At 43.2% G+C, this 15843-nt stretch overlaps 1 protein-coding gene and 1 pseudogene across 2 annotated transcripts in view; both read left to right on the plus strand.

The window, feature by feature from the left end:
• Positions 1–2404: 2404 nt before the first annotated feature.
• DESI2 (desumoylating isopeptidase 2) overlaps positions 2405–15843 on the plus strand; it is a 118741-nt gene continuing 105302 nt past the window's right edge. Inside the window, exon 1 of one of the 2 annotated variants that reach the window (XM_075531260.1) lies at positions 2405–2701. In XM_075531260.1, coding sequence (XP_075387375.1) covers positions 2660–2701 — 42 coding nt within the window. In that variant the 5' untranslated portion in view covers positions 2405–2659. The remainder of the gene's footprint in view (positions 2702–15843) is intronic. The other variant, XM_075531269.1, reaches the window with a different exon arrangement.
• LOC142429746 (methionine-R-sulfoxide reductase B1 pseudogene) lies at positions 11282–11628 on the plus strand (annotated as a pseudogene).

Genomic DNA, 15843 nt, shown 5'->3' on the forward strand with positions numbered 1-15843 from the left:
AATGTTTACTGAAGATGATTTTACAATTCAAGCAAGATTCAGAAAAGAACATAGAACATTGTTGATGTCAAACAGATTTTGGCTGAATGCAGAGAACATCAGAATGATGTTGCTGGGTGTTTTGTTGATTTTTGAAAGCAATCAACTATGTGGACCATAACATAGTATAGACGACACTGTGAAGAATGGGAATCGCAGCGCACTTAATCATAGCCTGTGGAACCTGCACAAAAACCAAGAAACAGTTGTTTGAAGAGGACAAGGTAATAATGCAGGATTAAAATCAAGATGTGTGCCATGGTTGCATCCTTTCACCATCTGTATTCAATCTGTGTGCTGAGCAAATAATCCAAGATCATTATGATTGAAGGAAGCATTATGACAGGAGGAAGGCTCATTAACAACCTATGATATGTACATCACACAATCATGTTTGCTGAAAGTTCAGTGGACTGGGTGTATTTACCAATGAAAATGAAAGACCATGGCCTTCAGAATGAATGAATAACACTATAAGATAAAGAAAATAAATCACAACTAGACCAATAAATAATCATAATGGAAAAAAGACTGAAGCTATCAAAGATTTCATTTCACTTGGTCCACAATCAGCAGCCATGGAAGCAGCAGTCAAATCAAATGACATATTACAATGGGAAAATCTGGGCCAAAATCCTGTTTAATGTGTTCAATAGCAAGGGTATCCCTTTGAGGCATAAAATGCACCTGACCCAAGTCATGATATTTTCAATCTCCACACATGCATGTAAAAGCTAAATAATAAGGAAAATTAAAGATTTGATGTCTCTAATTATGGAGCCCTGGTGGTGTAATGGTTACAAGTTGAACTGCTAACCACAAGGTCAGCAGTTTGAAACCACCAACTGCTGTGCAAGAGAAAGAGGCGGCTTTTTGCTCTTTCTCTCATGAAGTTAGTCTCAGAAACCAGCAGGGGCAGTTCTATCCTGTCCTACAGGGTGCCTGTGAGTCAGAGTGACATGGCAGGGAGGTGTTTTGTTTTTTAATTATGATGTTGAGTATTAAAGACATTATGGACTGCCAGAAGGAAAAAAAATGGATGGGAAGGAGTACAGTCAGAGTTCTTCTTAGAAACTAGGATAAAGAGTTTGGGCTTATTACCATGCAGGACCAGTGCCTGCAGAAGGATCTCATGCCTGGTAGAGGGTTAGAATGGATTGACACAGCGGCTAGAATGGGCTCAACTTAACAATTGTGAGGATGGCTGTTTTTTCTGTTAGAGTTGCTATGAATTGAATTGACTAGAAGGCGCTTAGCAACACCGAGAGCTTTATATGGTCTGGGTTCTCCATCTCACTGTTGGCCATTATGCTCCGGCCAAAGAGATCTATTGTCTCATTGACTACAGTAAGATCCCGCCTTCCTTCCTTCCTTCCTCAAGATGTTTGTACTTGCTGCCTCTTTGGACTGTAATACTTATCCCATATGCAAGTCTGGGTTTTTGTTATAAGGATCTCATTTGAAACCTCAAGTCATCAGAGAAACCTTCCTGGTGTTGCCAATCTAAAGGTATTCTCCGTCGTTTGACCTTTAGTGAATGTTCTGCAAAGCTCACCTACCCGCTATTTAGTTTGTTAACCAGGTGTATCACTGCATCATCAGGAAGTACATTGTCTGACACATAATTGACATCTGACACAATTATTCGTTGAATGACTCCAAACGCCCCTACGATGTTCTAGGTTTGTTTCCATCTGTGAGAGCTCTACTCTCTTTCTCAGTAAGATACTTCCAAAGATTGTAAAATTCCATAGTGTGAATTAGCAAGACGCAAGTTGTACCCCAACCCTTCTCCTGTAACCATCCTTCCTATAATGTCTAACCTTACCCTTGGAAACATTCGTGAAGAAGGGCTTTGGAAATTTTAGGATCGTTACTATGATCTTTTGCCAAATTTCGTTGGCTTTCTCAGCAAAAGCAGCAGCTGAGCAGCGAGGTCGGAGTTAGAGGGAGCTGCCCGCCAAGGGCAAGCTGCAATGGCTCTAGCGGCGGGTGCGCAGCACTGCATTCTGGGAGTTGTAGTCCGCCGGAGAGGCCTGGTCTGGCCGGATCGCGGCAGTACGCTGGCCGCGGTGGGCGAGGGCTGAGGAAATGGAGCGACTAAGAAGCACAGTCGTTGAGCCTCCGCCTCCGCGGTTCAAGAAGCGAGCGGGAGCATCCGCACGGCAAGCCAGAAGGAACTGTCACTCTGAATACGCTGCTCCTGCACGGTGGAAGGGCGGTGACGCTACCGCCATCTTAGCTCCCAGCCGGCCTGAGGCGCGGCGGCGGCCCGGAACCAGAGCGCAGGCGGGCTGCTCTCGGCGCCGGGCAGGCCCCGCCCACGGGGCGCCTAGCGCCCGCCCCTCGCCCAAGCCCCGCCTTTCCCCACGTGTCTGCTGCCTAGGGGAGGTGCTTGAGCCGGTGCGGGCCGCCAGCGGTCCGGCCCGGTCCGCGCTGAGGGACCAGTCGGTGGCCCCCGGAACGGCCCGGCTGCCCGATGCCCTAGCGTCGGCTGCCGCGGCCGGGCTACCCGCTTAGTGCCGGGTTCGGGCCTTCGGAAGCCCCGGCGGGGCTGGGAGCGGCCTCGGGCCCCGCGGAGACGGAGCTTGAGGACGAGGCGGCGGCCGCGGGGAGGAGGATGGGGGCTAACCAGTTAGTGGTGCTCAACGTGTACGACATGGTGAGTGCGGCCCCGGGCCCCGGCCGGCGTCCTGTCACGGGGCAGCCTCGCACGCGACCCCTCGCGCTTCCTGCCCGGCGTCCGCGGCTCCAGTTTAGTTCACGGGAGGGGCGGGGGGAGGGGAAGTAGTAGTAGTGTGATTTAATCGGCGCACCCGTCGGGGCTCCTCTTGGATCTTCCCAGTGAGCCCGACGACTCGGGCCAAGGATCCCGGCGGTTTGACCCGACCCCACGGCCTCAGCGTGGCCCGGACGCTGGCCCTGGGCCTGACCCCTGGGCAGAGCAGCGATGCCCTTTCGGCAAAGCTTCCGCGGTGCTCCCCACCCCCACTACCTTCCCCCGGGGCGGCCCCACTTTCCCGGCCAGCCTTCCCTCCCCGTTAGAGCGCTTCCTCTGAGCCCACTGTCGCTCTTCCCTCCACGGTCTTTAAAACGCTCTCAGTTCCCTCCCCCCCGCCCCCCACCCCGAAGCCTAGAAAGTCAGAGCTTCTAGAGATTCTAGAATCTCTTTAAAGGTGAACAGGGGTCAGTACACTCTTGCTTCTAAAGCAACCGTATTACAATGAATGAGGCAAAAATTTATCAAGAAAATAGCCCTGCTGAATTACTTAGAGATTATGGTGGTGCTCTTTTCCTAGATTCTGAAGACCACTTTCCAGGTGATGCAACAGGTAGATGACGTGACAGCAGGAGAGGGATGGGGAAAACTTGACGATTATGCCATCTAACTTACTGAGTTACCTTAACATTGCAAGTGAGATATTCTAAGCCAAAGCACCAGTAGGATATGGTTGCGGTTAGGTGCGTGCTTCTGCTACTTTGCTCCGGGCTGAGTAGTTTTGGCTTTGTAAAAGGGCTACATCTCCCAACGATGTTTTAAAATTTTTCTTAATGAATTGTCAAATGAAGAACTACGTATCATTTTTGTGGGCTTAAAGATGCAGAAACGCTACAGGCCAGCGTTATTGATGCTCATTAACATATCTGAAATGCACCAAATGCTTCCAAACTAAACTCCTTCCTCTGTATTGTTTATACATTTCTAAACATACAGTGTAGTGTCTCCGTGGTAGACCTGGGATTGTATCGGGAGGGCTAGGGACTTCCTGAAATTAAATAAAGCCTTATTTGAGTTGTGATGTGAGTGTGAAGGTGAAAAGACATTAGGAGACTGATAAACATGATAGAATAATTCACAGAAGAGCATCTGAAACTAGAGATGCTAGAAAAGTGTGGCATTTCATAAGGTCCTTGGCCTATGTCATGAATTGAGAAATAATTCTCTAGATTCAAACATTTTGTGTTCAAGACTTTATTATTGCCTTTATACTGTTCCTGCGCCTCCCCTAACATCCAGAGTGATCTGAGTATAATTACTTTTTTTTCCATGAAGTCTCTTACAAACTATACTTCAAAAGAGCACAGGTTGGAATACTTTTTCTTGTAGATTATTTACACACACACACACACACACACACACACACACACACACACAGACAGCATATGTACCCCTGTAAGAATAGGCAGTGGCCAGAGGCCACAGTTTCTGGCTTTAAAAGAATAAGGGTTAGGGAAGAGCGGAATTGGATTTTGTCTTGTTTTTTAGGACAGATGTAAAAATCATTGCTAATTATAAACATGGGAAAGACCAGCAATGACACGGAAGCCAATTTATTTTAAAGGGAGGAGAGCTTTAAACAGATTAAAAATATTTGATATGACACCAAAGATACCTTCATATCACTTTGGCAAAATAGGTTCTTAGTGAGAAAGCAGGTAAAGACAAGACACAGAGAACTAAAAATAGAATCTATAATTTCTAGACTACAGTTTGATTCTTTATCTTCTCTTGTGAATGATTTCTACCTTTATTTCTTCCATATTACTTCTTTCTAACATTTCTGGATGGTAATCAGAATGATAAATAGTTGGATTTAAGGTTTCCAAAGCCTTTGCCCTTGTATATTCTTTTGAGGGCTTTCAACCTCTTTTTGGTCCCCTCTCCAGAAATCTAAAATTGAATTATTTATTTAACTTTGATTCTGTAAGTCACATGTGTGAGTTACCCTTTTTTTGCTACGGAATTTAGAATATGGTATGGGAATTTTTTTTAAACGTTTTATTAGGGGCTCATACAACTCTTATCACAGTCCATACATATACATACATCAATTGTATAAAGCACATCTGTACAGTCTTTGCCCTAATCATTTTCTTTTCTTTCTTTTCCCTTGGGAATTTTTTTTTTTAAGTAACAAATCAAGACCATAGAATCATTCTGATAAGAGCCAAGAAAAGGATGCAAAAAAGACATGTGGTTGTAGGATAAAGAAATGCTGGGAAGGATCATGGTGTGAAAACTTAAAGAATAAGATCTCCAGAGACTGGGAACAGAAGCAGAATTCCTGGCACAGAAAACCATAAGGTGGATTTGGATAATATCAGTTGGTCGAGTACAAGGAGATACATGAAAGAAAGAGTCTGATTAGAACTTCATTCCACGGGAGCTTTTCATGAAGGACTAGGAGGATGAGGGGAGGCTCCGTTCAGTCGTGTATAACCACTTAGTCGATTCTGACTTATAGCAGGCCTCGAGGGTGGAATAAAACTGCCCCTTTGGGTTTTAAATCTGCACAGGGACATAAAGCCTCATCTTTTGCCCAAGAAGCACCTGGTGGTTTTAAACCACAACTTTGCAGATAGCAGCCCAATGGGTAAGCCACATATACCACCAGTGTATAATAGTCATGTATTCTGCATTCCTGTCATAGAGTTAATTCTGACTCATAGTGATCCTACATAGTGTTTCTGAGGTTATAGTTCTTTATGGAAGCAGTTAGCTTCATCTTTCTTCTTCAGAGTATCTGGTGGGTGTGAGCCCATTACCCAAGGAGTGCTACAAGAGCTGCTCCCAGTTATGCATTAAAACAAACCAAATTCACTGTCCCAGAGTTGATTTTGAATCATAGGGACTCTATAAGACAGGGTAGAACTTCCCCTTTGGGTATCAGAGGATGTAAATCTTTATGGAAGCCGAAACCTTTTATCTTTCTCTTGAGAAGTGGCTAGCAGGTTCAGACTGCTAACCTTGAAGCAAGCCCAACGAGCAACCCATTAATTATACCACCTTGGCTCCTGGCCCACTCGTATTCAAAACTGAAAACCAAATGCACTGCTAAGTTGATGCCAACTCATAGTGCCCCTATGGGATATGGTAGTACTACTTCTGTTTCCCAAACTAACCCCCCGCCACCACCCTCAGTGTTGGAAGTTTATTGATGATGTGCAGGGCTACAGGGGAGCTTCACATGTTGGAGGACAAAGTCTGGAATCTTCCTACAGGGGCAGCAGCATGGCAGGTGGCTGGGCCAGCAGAGAGTAGAGTCTAGGTTTACTTGAAAGTGTGGCTTTTAACTTTGAACTATTGACCTTGTGGTTAGCAACCCATTGAGTAACCACTATGTCACCAGGTTTTTAGCTCATTTATGTGTAACCAAACCAAACTTAAATTGCAATCGAATCAATGCTAACTCACAGAGACCATATAGGATAGGGTGGAACTGCCCCTGTGAGTTTCCAAGGCTGTCATTCTTTATGGGATTAGAAGTCATCCCATCTTAGTCCTGTAGAGCAGCTGATGGCTTTGACTGTTGACCTTGAAGTTAGCAGCTCAATATACATAGAGTACCAGGGCTCCTCCCACTCATGTACAGTGCTGCTCAATTATTGCTTGCTGCCTTCTAGTTATTATTTTTCTCTTTGTACTTTGGGAAGGAGCCTTGGTGGCACTGTCTGGTGAGCATTGGACCCTTAACCATAGATTGATTGTTCAAACCCACCAGCGGTAAAGTTTTTTTTATAGGTTTATTTATATATAGGACTATATATTTTTATAGGGTTTATATACATATACATGGAATACCTATATAGGGTTACTAATAGTTAGAATCAGGTTTTTGTAATTTGAGATCATGCATCAAGAAAAAAAACATGACCTGGATATGTTTCCTGAGTTTTTTGATGCTCTTAATTACTGGCCTGCATAGCAAAGCACATGATTCAGGTTCATTGAATTCCTATAACAAATTCTTGATGTAGTCATTTTAGCAAAAGTATAATATCTTCATGGGTCTTCATTTTTCATAGATTCAAATTATATACTTTTGAAATTATCTTGACAGCTAATTAATTTTAGAGTCTTAATTTAAAAACTAAAAGGACTCTTCAAATAAGGTGGTTGTTTTTTTCAATCTGGACCTTTCTTTTGATCCTCTTATTCCATAAGTTGATGAGAGTAGTCCTGATTACGTAGTGAGTCAGTGCTGGGCTGCTAGCTGGAAGGTTTAAATCTACCAGCCATCCCCAGGGAGAACGATGAGGTAGTTTGCTTCCACTCCTTCAAGATTGGGAAGTTGAGCAGGCTGGGTAAGCTCAGACTTCTTGACTGATCTCCAGATTCATATATTTAAATATTAGTGTATCTCTATACCTATATGGCTATATAATATCTCTAGATCAACATGCCCATGAATAAATTCTCCCCCCTTCCCTCCTGTCCCTGTTGTACTATACCCCCTCACCAAAGCAAAGCAAACACCCTCTTGTTATAATTCTATCTTAGTAAATAGTATCTCATCGACTTCGTTTCCCAAGCCAGAAACCTGGAAATTCATTTTCATTCATCTTCCATTCTAATACCAATGTGATCTTTCTGAAACATAAATGATTGCCATTTATCTGCTTAAAATTCACCTACAAGGTAAGATCTCAGGTCCTACCTGACTGTTGAAAGCACATTCCCCCACCAATCACCTACTGCATCCTACCCCCTGGTCCCTACTGTCCGTACACACACTGTGCTCACACAATGATATTTTTTAGTTATTTGAGCAGGTTGTATTATACTAGTTCACACCTCAGTATCCTTTATATTCTTTCCATAACCTCAGCATCTTTATACATGTGAATGCTTTTGTTTGGAATGCCCTGTTCAACAATGACCACCTGTGACCTTCTCTTTCTGGCTGTGGCTTAGCTGTGTTCAGCAGACTTGAGAGACTTCTGTACTTTTTCCATGTCTCGGTTATTTGTGCTACACTCTGTTTCCCATTAAACTGTGTCCGCTCCTTGATAGCTTCACATGTTCACCAGTGTCCAGAACAAGGACATCACTGGAAACTATTTTGTAAATATACAGCATTGATGTCTTTACTAGGCAGTTTTTTAGGAGAGTTCTGGTACATAAATGGCGTGGAAAGGTCACCTGGGCCCCTTTATCTTTGTACATGATACCTGTTTGTGTTTGTTGTGGTACCGGTGGTTTTGCCTTTTCCTGTATGTTTATGTCGTACATTGTTGGATTTATCTCTGGCTACTGAAATGTGGTGACCAAATGAATGTGGGAAGGAATTATGGGAATGGACTAGGAAAAAAATTCAGTATTTTCTGATGCACTTGTGTTGTTTAAAAAATACTCTGGAACGAAACAGATAATGCTTTTAGTCTTCTTGAAGCTGGATCTTATCAACTCCTTGGAAAATAATCTTTTAGAAAACATTTTCAGTTCCTGAATTTTAATGTAGGTTTGCTAGTTCATAGGAGCTCAGCCTTAATTTTCTTATTCCAAGTATGCTTATTGGGCCTGTGCTGCTTTCACCACCTGACATAGAAACAAAGTTTTGTGAGTTGAGCTAAACAAAAGGGACGATCGTAAATCTGCCCTTGTATGGACATTATCCTTCGTAAACTTGTTATGGAGTCGATTCCAATTCATAGCTTCCCTGAAGGTCAAAGTAGATCTCCCCATAGTTTTCCAGGCCTATAAATCTTGACAAATACAAACTGCCACCGTGAACTCCAGGTGGGTTCAAACTGACATCCTCTTGATTATCAGCTGAGTGCCTAAACACTGTGCCACAAGGCTTCTGTAGGCATGGTAAGAGGCACTTTTTTTCTTTTTGCTTAACATATGTGTAAAAAAAATTGCATATGTATTCCTCTTCTGTAGCTGCTGTAATAAATTGCCATGTACTTAGCAACTTAAAACAGCATACATTTTGAAATCCCACAATGGTGTAGATCAGAAATCCAGAAAGGTTAGGCTGGTCTTTTACACCATGGAAATCTAGGCTCAGGCAGCCTGGACTCTAATCTGGAGGCTCTGTGATCAAATCTGCCTCCCAGCAAGCTTGTTGAGATTATTAGCAGGATTCAATTTCCCGTAGATAGAGACTTGAGTTCCATTTCTCGCTGGCTGTTAAGGAAGAGTCCCTTTCAGCTCCTCAATGCTAACTACATTCCTCAACGGTATTCTTCATTGTCTAACAGGAAATGGTACAGGGAGATTTTCTTACACTTCAGATACCTCTGGCTCCCCCTCGACCACATCTTTTCTACCTCTAGAGGAAACTGGTCTGCTTTTTAAGTGCTCATGTAATTAGATGGGGCCCACACAGATATTCCAGAAGTGTTCCTGTTTTATGGCCCATAACCTTACTTACATCTGTGAAGTCCCCTTTGCCATGTAACATAACGTATTCTAAGAATTTCAGGAACTGGGATGTGGACATCTTTGGGGAATCATTCTGCCTACTGAGCCATGTGTTAACCATGTGTAAAAATGGTACGGTGGCAGCATCAAATCTCCTTTAACTTCACCGGAAGGACTGTAAAAAATGATTCTTATGAGACAGTAGCTATACCTGCACTCTCTTTTTTTTAACCACCTTTCCCTTCTACCACAACACCTACTTTTCTTTGAGGTTTGATAGTTTGTTGCAATAGCCACCCCAGATTTACAGATAGGATTCATGATTCTGGGATTAATTAGGGAAATGTGAGTTACAATTCAGGTTCAAGAATACTCAGAATACAATTCTTTGGTCAGGAGTTCTCAGCTGTGCTCTGGTCTTTGGCCACACAACTTCTGCCCTGCTTTGGTAAGTGTTAAAACACTCTTTAGGTTTTTCAAATTAAGTACCTACAGGCACAACTCTCCACAAGCAAGCCTCCTGCCTGAAGACACTTGGTGTTCTGTGGGCTGAGAAACCAACTCCTGTCTCATGCCAGTCTCTTGTTTCTGTTGCCTCTGCCCCTGCTGTTTCTCTGCAGAAGCTTCTCACTGCAGTGTCACAGCTGTCTCCTGAATGAAGTAGGTTCTTTCAGGTAAGGTATCTTTCAGATCCAAAGAACATACTCCACCCCTAGCTCTGCTTTCTTGATGGTAGTGAGATCCTCATTTCCAGTGAGAACCTCTTGAGATAGTTCTAACCAATCCTTTTATTAGGGCTCCCTTTACTTCATTTTCATGGCCTCACCCTCACAAGAGTGCTATACCTCTTATTTACATTATTAACAAGCTGTCCAATCCCACTGAAGTTCACAAGCACCTCATTTGGTGGGAGTTACAAAGATTATGGATAGAAGGGCTATACTAAGTAACTCACCGTCCTGGAAAGGAGAAAACTCACTGTCATTGAGTGGATGCTGACTCAGCTACTCTGTAGCACAGGGCTGAACTGCCCTTAGGAGTTTCTGAGACAATAACTCTTTACAGGTATAGAAAGCCCCATCTTTCTCTCAAGGAGGGGCTGGTGGTTTCAAACTGTTGCATGACAACTATGGCACCATACTATAGCATGGGATAAATATTAATCTAGTAACTTAAAATGGAAAATTTTCAAGTTTTGTGAAGTTTTCAAGAAACATTTCCCCTGCTTTCATGTTAATGGTGTGCTTGCATGTTGATGACTAAAGGACCCTTAAAACTAGAATTGGTTTTTTGTCTTCTCAGTTCCAAGGCTACATTTGTGGTAATGACAAAGTTAAACTAATTTTTGAAACATGTAAACTAAATAGTTTTAAAATACTAAGGAGATTGAGTTCTGAAAGTACTCTGCAGGTTTGATTTTAAATCATAGATGACTAAATCATTTCCAGCAGCATCGCTTCCTGGCCTTTTGGCTAAGATCAAGTGTAGTAAATTATTTTCAGCAAATGAATGTTTTACCTGGAATGAGTAGATTGCATGAAGCTAACATCCCAATTAAACAGCCAAAGACAGTCTCAAGTAGTTTGGAAATGAGCCATCTGGACATGCTTTTATCGTTGTAGACAGAAGTTTGGACCTCACTGATGGCACTGTTGGGGAAGGATTGGACTGGTAACGTCAAGGCTGGTGGTTCTAATCTACCAGTCACGCATGGGAAACATAGCAACTTGCTTTCCAGAGGGAGGTGATTTTGGAAAGTGTGGCCATCATGATAGTGGTGGGCTTCTACTGGCTTTCTACCCTAGAAGTGATGGTGGCACTGTTAGGTCAGGGATTCAAAACCACGAGCTGCTCTTCAGGAGAAAGATGAGTCTGTCTGCTTCCATAAAGATTTATAGCCTCATAAACACCTTATAGCAGGGGTCCTCAAACTACGGCCTGCGGGCCACATGCGGCCAGCTGAGGACATTTAAACGGCCCACCAGGTGTTTTTGCCTGTTTTGTTTTTTATTTCATAATAAGATAGTGCAGTGGGGTAGGTACACTGGGTGCTGTCGGAGTGTGAGAGCAGGATGGGAACCTGGTAGCACTATGGCTTTTTGCAGTTTCTCAGGGGAAGAGGTTTTCCAGAATCACTTTGAACCCGCTGTCTCCGTGTGCGCCAAGTGCGGCTGCGAGCTGCTCTCCAGCTGCTCCAAGTACGAGCACTCCTCTCTGTGGCCAGTCTTCACGGAGACCGTCCACGATGACAGCGAGGCCAAGCGGCCCGAGCACAATCAGCCCAATGCCTTTAAGGTGGCCTGCGGTAAATGCGGCCATGAGCTTGGCCACGAGTTCCTCAATGATGGCCCCAAGCGGGGGCAGTCCGCTTCTGAATATTCAGCCGCTCCCTGAAGTTCATCCCTAAAGGCAACACATCTGCTTCCCAGGGGAAGTAAGCAGGCAGCGCAACCCCAAACAGCCACAGGCATGGGTCACCCCCCTTTAGAACTACAGCCTCCTGACCTTCAGGCAGGGAGGGCTGGATAGGGGGGGGGTGTTTCCTGACGACCCTACCCCCTGTGCCAGGACAGGACTGAGGGCTGGTTCATATGGGCCTCTGAGGCTCGAGGCTGGGGCTCTGGTCTTAGGGCGTCTGTGTCTTGAAAGACATAACACCCTTGGCTTCTCTCCTCAGCCTGGCGGCCCCTCCCTGCCTGTCTGGTCTCACCCCTATGAACCCCAATTCCCAAAGGGGCGCCAGCCCTCACTAGGGCCTGTGCTGATCCCCTAAGTTGTGTGAGCAGATGCAACCACTACAAGGCCATGTTCCAGTCGGCGGCTCCAGCCCGGTCACTGCATGAATCACTCTGGTCAAATTCTTCCAGGCTCACCAGGGCACTGATGGTCTGTGACCTGCTGGGGCATGCAGGCCATGGCACAACCCCTGAGTCCCAGGTGTCCATCTGTGTGGGAGAGCAGCCACTGATCCATGGTCTTCCTACCAGTCCCTGGTAGGGCCTGGGAGGTCTTGTCCCACAGTCTGTACCTGCCAAACCTGCCCCAGGAGAGTCCGTCCAGAGCTCCTGATGGCGGCCTCACCCTCTCCCGCCTCACCCTCTCCAACTTTCTGAACTGATGGGCTGGAAACTAATAAAGCAAGGAGGCCCAGCAGGCTGCCGTGTCCATGACTGGGTCTGTCTCCACCCTTAAAAAAAAGTGCTGAGTGCATAGGAATTTGTTCATAGTTTTTTTTTTTTTTAACTATAATCCGACCCTCTAACAGTCTGAGGGACAGTGAACTGGCCCCCTGTTTAAACCGTTTGAGGACCCCTGCCTTATAGGGTCACTGTGAGTTGCAATGGCCTCAATGACAGTGCCCTTCGTTGTTTTTTAATGTATTAGCCAAAAGTTAGTTTTTGCTTGGCAAAACTTTTCAGAATGCAAGCTTTTAGAACATTGTAAGATTCCTTTTTTAGTTTTTGATTTGGAATTTTATGAAATGTTTACACCATTTGGGGAAATCAAGTGACTTATGGCCCTACTTACTACTCCTGGTGTTTGTATTTGTGTCACCAGTATAAAACACTGAAGTATGCATTTGTTACTGACACCCTAGATAGGGTTACGTAACCCTGTATTCGTAATTTTGCTGTTTAAGAAGTGATTCACAACCAACAATTATTTTGTAACATAATTTCTGGTGGTCAAGAATCTGGGAGTAGCTTAGTTAGGTGGTTTTGACCCAAGGCTTCTCTTAAGGTGCCGGCCAAGCTGGTTCTGTTGTGATGTCAGGGCTTGATTAGACCTAGAGGAATTGCTTTTGAGCTCACTCACAAGGTTTCTGGGTCCGCTTTGGTGACTGTTAGCTAGAGGGTTTATATTTTCACTATGTCATCTTCTGCATAGAGGTGTTCACACCCTGGCAACTTGCTTCTCATGAGCAAAAGATCTGAGAGCGAAAGGGAGAATGATTGCCCAAGATGATAATAGCAGTCTTCTGTAAGTCTGTCTTAGAAGTGACGTGCTATCACTTCTCAGGATGATTCACAGACCAACCCTGGCACAGTACCAGCTGGTGAATACTAACCTGGCGAAGACGGAAAGGTAGCAATCACGGTGGGATTGAGGCTGGACATCTTGGAGGCTGGCTACTATAGGCTTATTTCAAAAATGCTAAATCTGAAGTAAACACTCACAGCCATTGAGTTGATTCTGACTCAGTGATCCCATAGGGCAGAGTAGAACTACTCCTTTGGGTTTCCGAGACATTAAATCTTCACAGGAGCAGACAGCCTTATCTTTCTCCTGCAGAGTGGCTGTTGGGTTTGAACCACCTACCTACTAATTAGCAGCCCAATGATTAACCCACTGTGCCACTAGGAATTCTTATGTATGGTATTTGTTTGACTGTTATTCACTTAATGTCAAACGTTAAAAGTTGTCACAAAGATCTGGTTACTTCCCTTAGGTCTTTTAGTCTAGTCATGTCCAAGCACTTTCATGTTGAATATATTAATTTAGTGTTATTGGTCATTTGTTTATTTATGAAGAACTCTTTGGGTGATGGAAACAAATGCACAAACTGGTAACTCCATGGTGGTTCAAATCTACCAGGAGGTATCTTGGAAGATGGACCTGGTGATTTATTTCTGAAAGGTCATAACCTTGAAAACTATGAAACAGTTCTGCTATGAACACATGGAGTGACCATGAGTGGAATTAGAATTGATTCAACAGAAACAAAGTCTAATCATGTTCAAGCAGGAAATGTTATTTTATTCTAATTTTTATTTGTTTATTTACTGCAAATACAAGGACCCTTTATGTGAATGAGTAGCTGCTATTTGCTTTTGACTTGGTAAAGGGGGTATGCAGGAGCACAAATGGTGCAGTGCTCATTAAGCACTTGTCTGCTAGCATAGTGTTAGCTATTCATAGGCATCAGGTGATTTGCCTAAGAAAGAAATAGCAGCCTGCTTCTATGGGAAGACAGTGGATTTACTTTCTTTTTATTTTTTTGGATTTACTTTCAATATTGTCAACCAAAGCCATGACCAGCTGTGAAACAAACTTGCTCAATAAGTTCAGGTTGAACCTGAAGAAAATTAAAACCCCAAAACATCATGAGTACATCCCACCTGGATTTAGAGATCTTCATAAGAACAGATCTGTTGCATTGAACACTTATGACTGAAGATCAGACTAGTTGTAGAACACGGAACAAAATAAAAAATATTATACAGAAAAAAGCAAACATTCAGTAAACAAAGATATAAAAAGAATCTGACACTTGAATTTGGTCATAAATTAACTAAAGTGAATGGAAGAATTAACGTGAAAGAACTGACTAGAAAACATCAAAGGGCAGCTTGAGAAGACAAAGTAAAGCATTGTGATGAATTGTGCAAAGACTTGAAGTTAAAAAACTGAAAGGAAAGAACACACTCAGCACATCTCAAACTGAAAAGAAAAAAAAATCGTCTGTCTCAATGTTGAAGGATTCTATGGGGAAAATATTGAACTCTGCAGGAACTTTGAAAGAAGATTTTGAAGGAATACACAGAATCAGCATGAAAAAGAATTGTTCGGCATTTAGCCACTTCCAATAGTAACATAACAACTGATGGGTTTTTTGTTGTTTTTTTTTGACAACTGATGGTTTTGAACGAAGTCCAAGTTGCCCTGAAGTCATTGGCAAAAAACAAGGCTTCTAGTAGGTGACCAAATACCAACTGAAATGCGTTAACGAACTGATGCAATGGTGTAAGAGCTCGCTAGTCATGATATTTAGAAGAACATCTACCTGGCCAGATGACTGGAAGAAATCCATATTGTGTCCACTTCAAAGAAAGGTGACATGACAGTGTAGAAGTTATTGAACAATGTAATTAATACCACATGCAAGTAAAGTTCTGAAGATTATTTTAAAACGATTGCAGCAGTACATTGACAGGGAGCTGCCAGAAATTCAAGCTAATTCAGAAGAGGATGAGAGCTATCATTGCTGACATTAGATAGTTCTTGGTTAAAAGAGAATACCAAAAAAAATCTACATATATTTCATTGGCTGTGCAAAGGCATTCAACTATGTAATGTAAATTATAAACTATGGATAACATTGGGAAGAAAGACTTGCAGGCCACTTAATTGTGCTCATGTGGAACCTGTACATACACCAAGAGGCAGTTATTTGAACAGAACAAGGGATACACATACACACACACCCTATATGATGTAAAATCAGGAAAGGTGTGCCATGAGGGTTGTATCCTTTCAATATGCATATTTGATCTCTATGCTGAAAGCTGCACTACCTGAAGAAGAATCCATCATCAGGAAATGTATAGGATTGTTAATACAGTTAATGTATTATTTGCCTTCCATCTTGACCTGGAGGATTAGAGTAAGGGACCAATGAGTTATTTTTTCACCAATTTTTTCCTTACTGTATATACTCAAGTATAAGCCAACCTGAATATCTGCCAAGGCACCTAATTTTACCACAAAAACTGCATTTAAAAATGTGCTGGAAAATTTGGCTTATCCACAAGTATATACAGTAAGTACAAATTAATTTCAATTTCTAAAACTACTCCACAATCTCAAGCCCAGTGGGGGGGTAGGGGGGTGACCTGGGTTCAGAAAAAAGGGAATAATTTTTTTTTCTTGGG

The sequence above is a fragment of the Tenrec ecaudatus genome, chromosome 1, assembly GCF_050624435.1.
Source record: "Tenrec ecaudatus isolate mTenEca1 chromosome 1, mTenEca1.hap1, whole genome shotgun sequence".
NCBI lineage: Eukaryota > Metazoa > Chordata > Mammalia > Afrosoricida > Tenrecidae > Tenrec > Tenrec ecaudatus.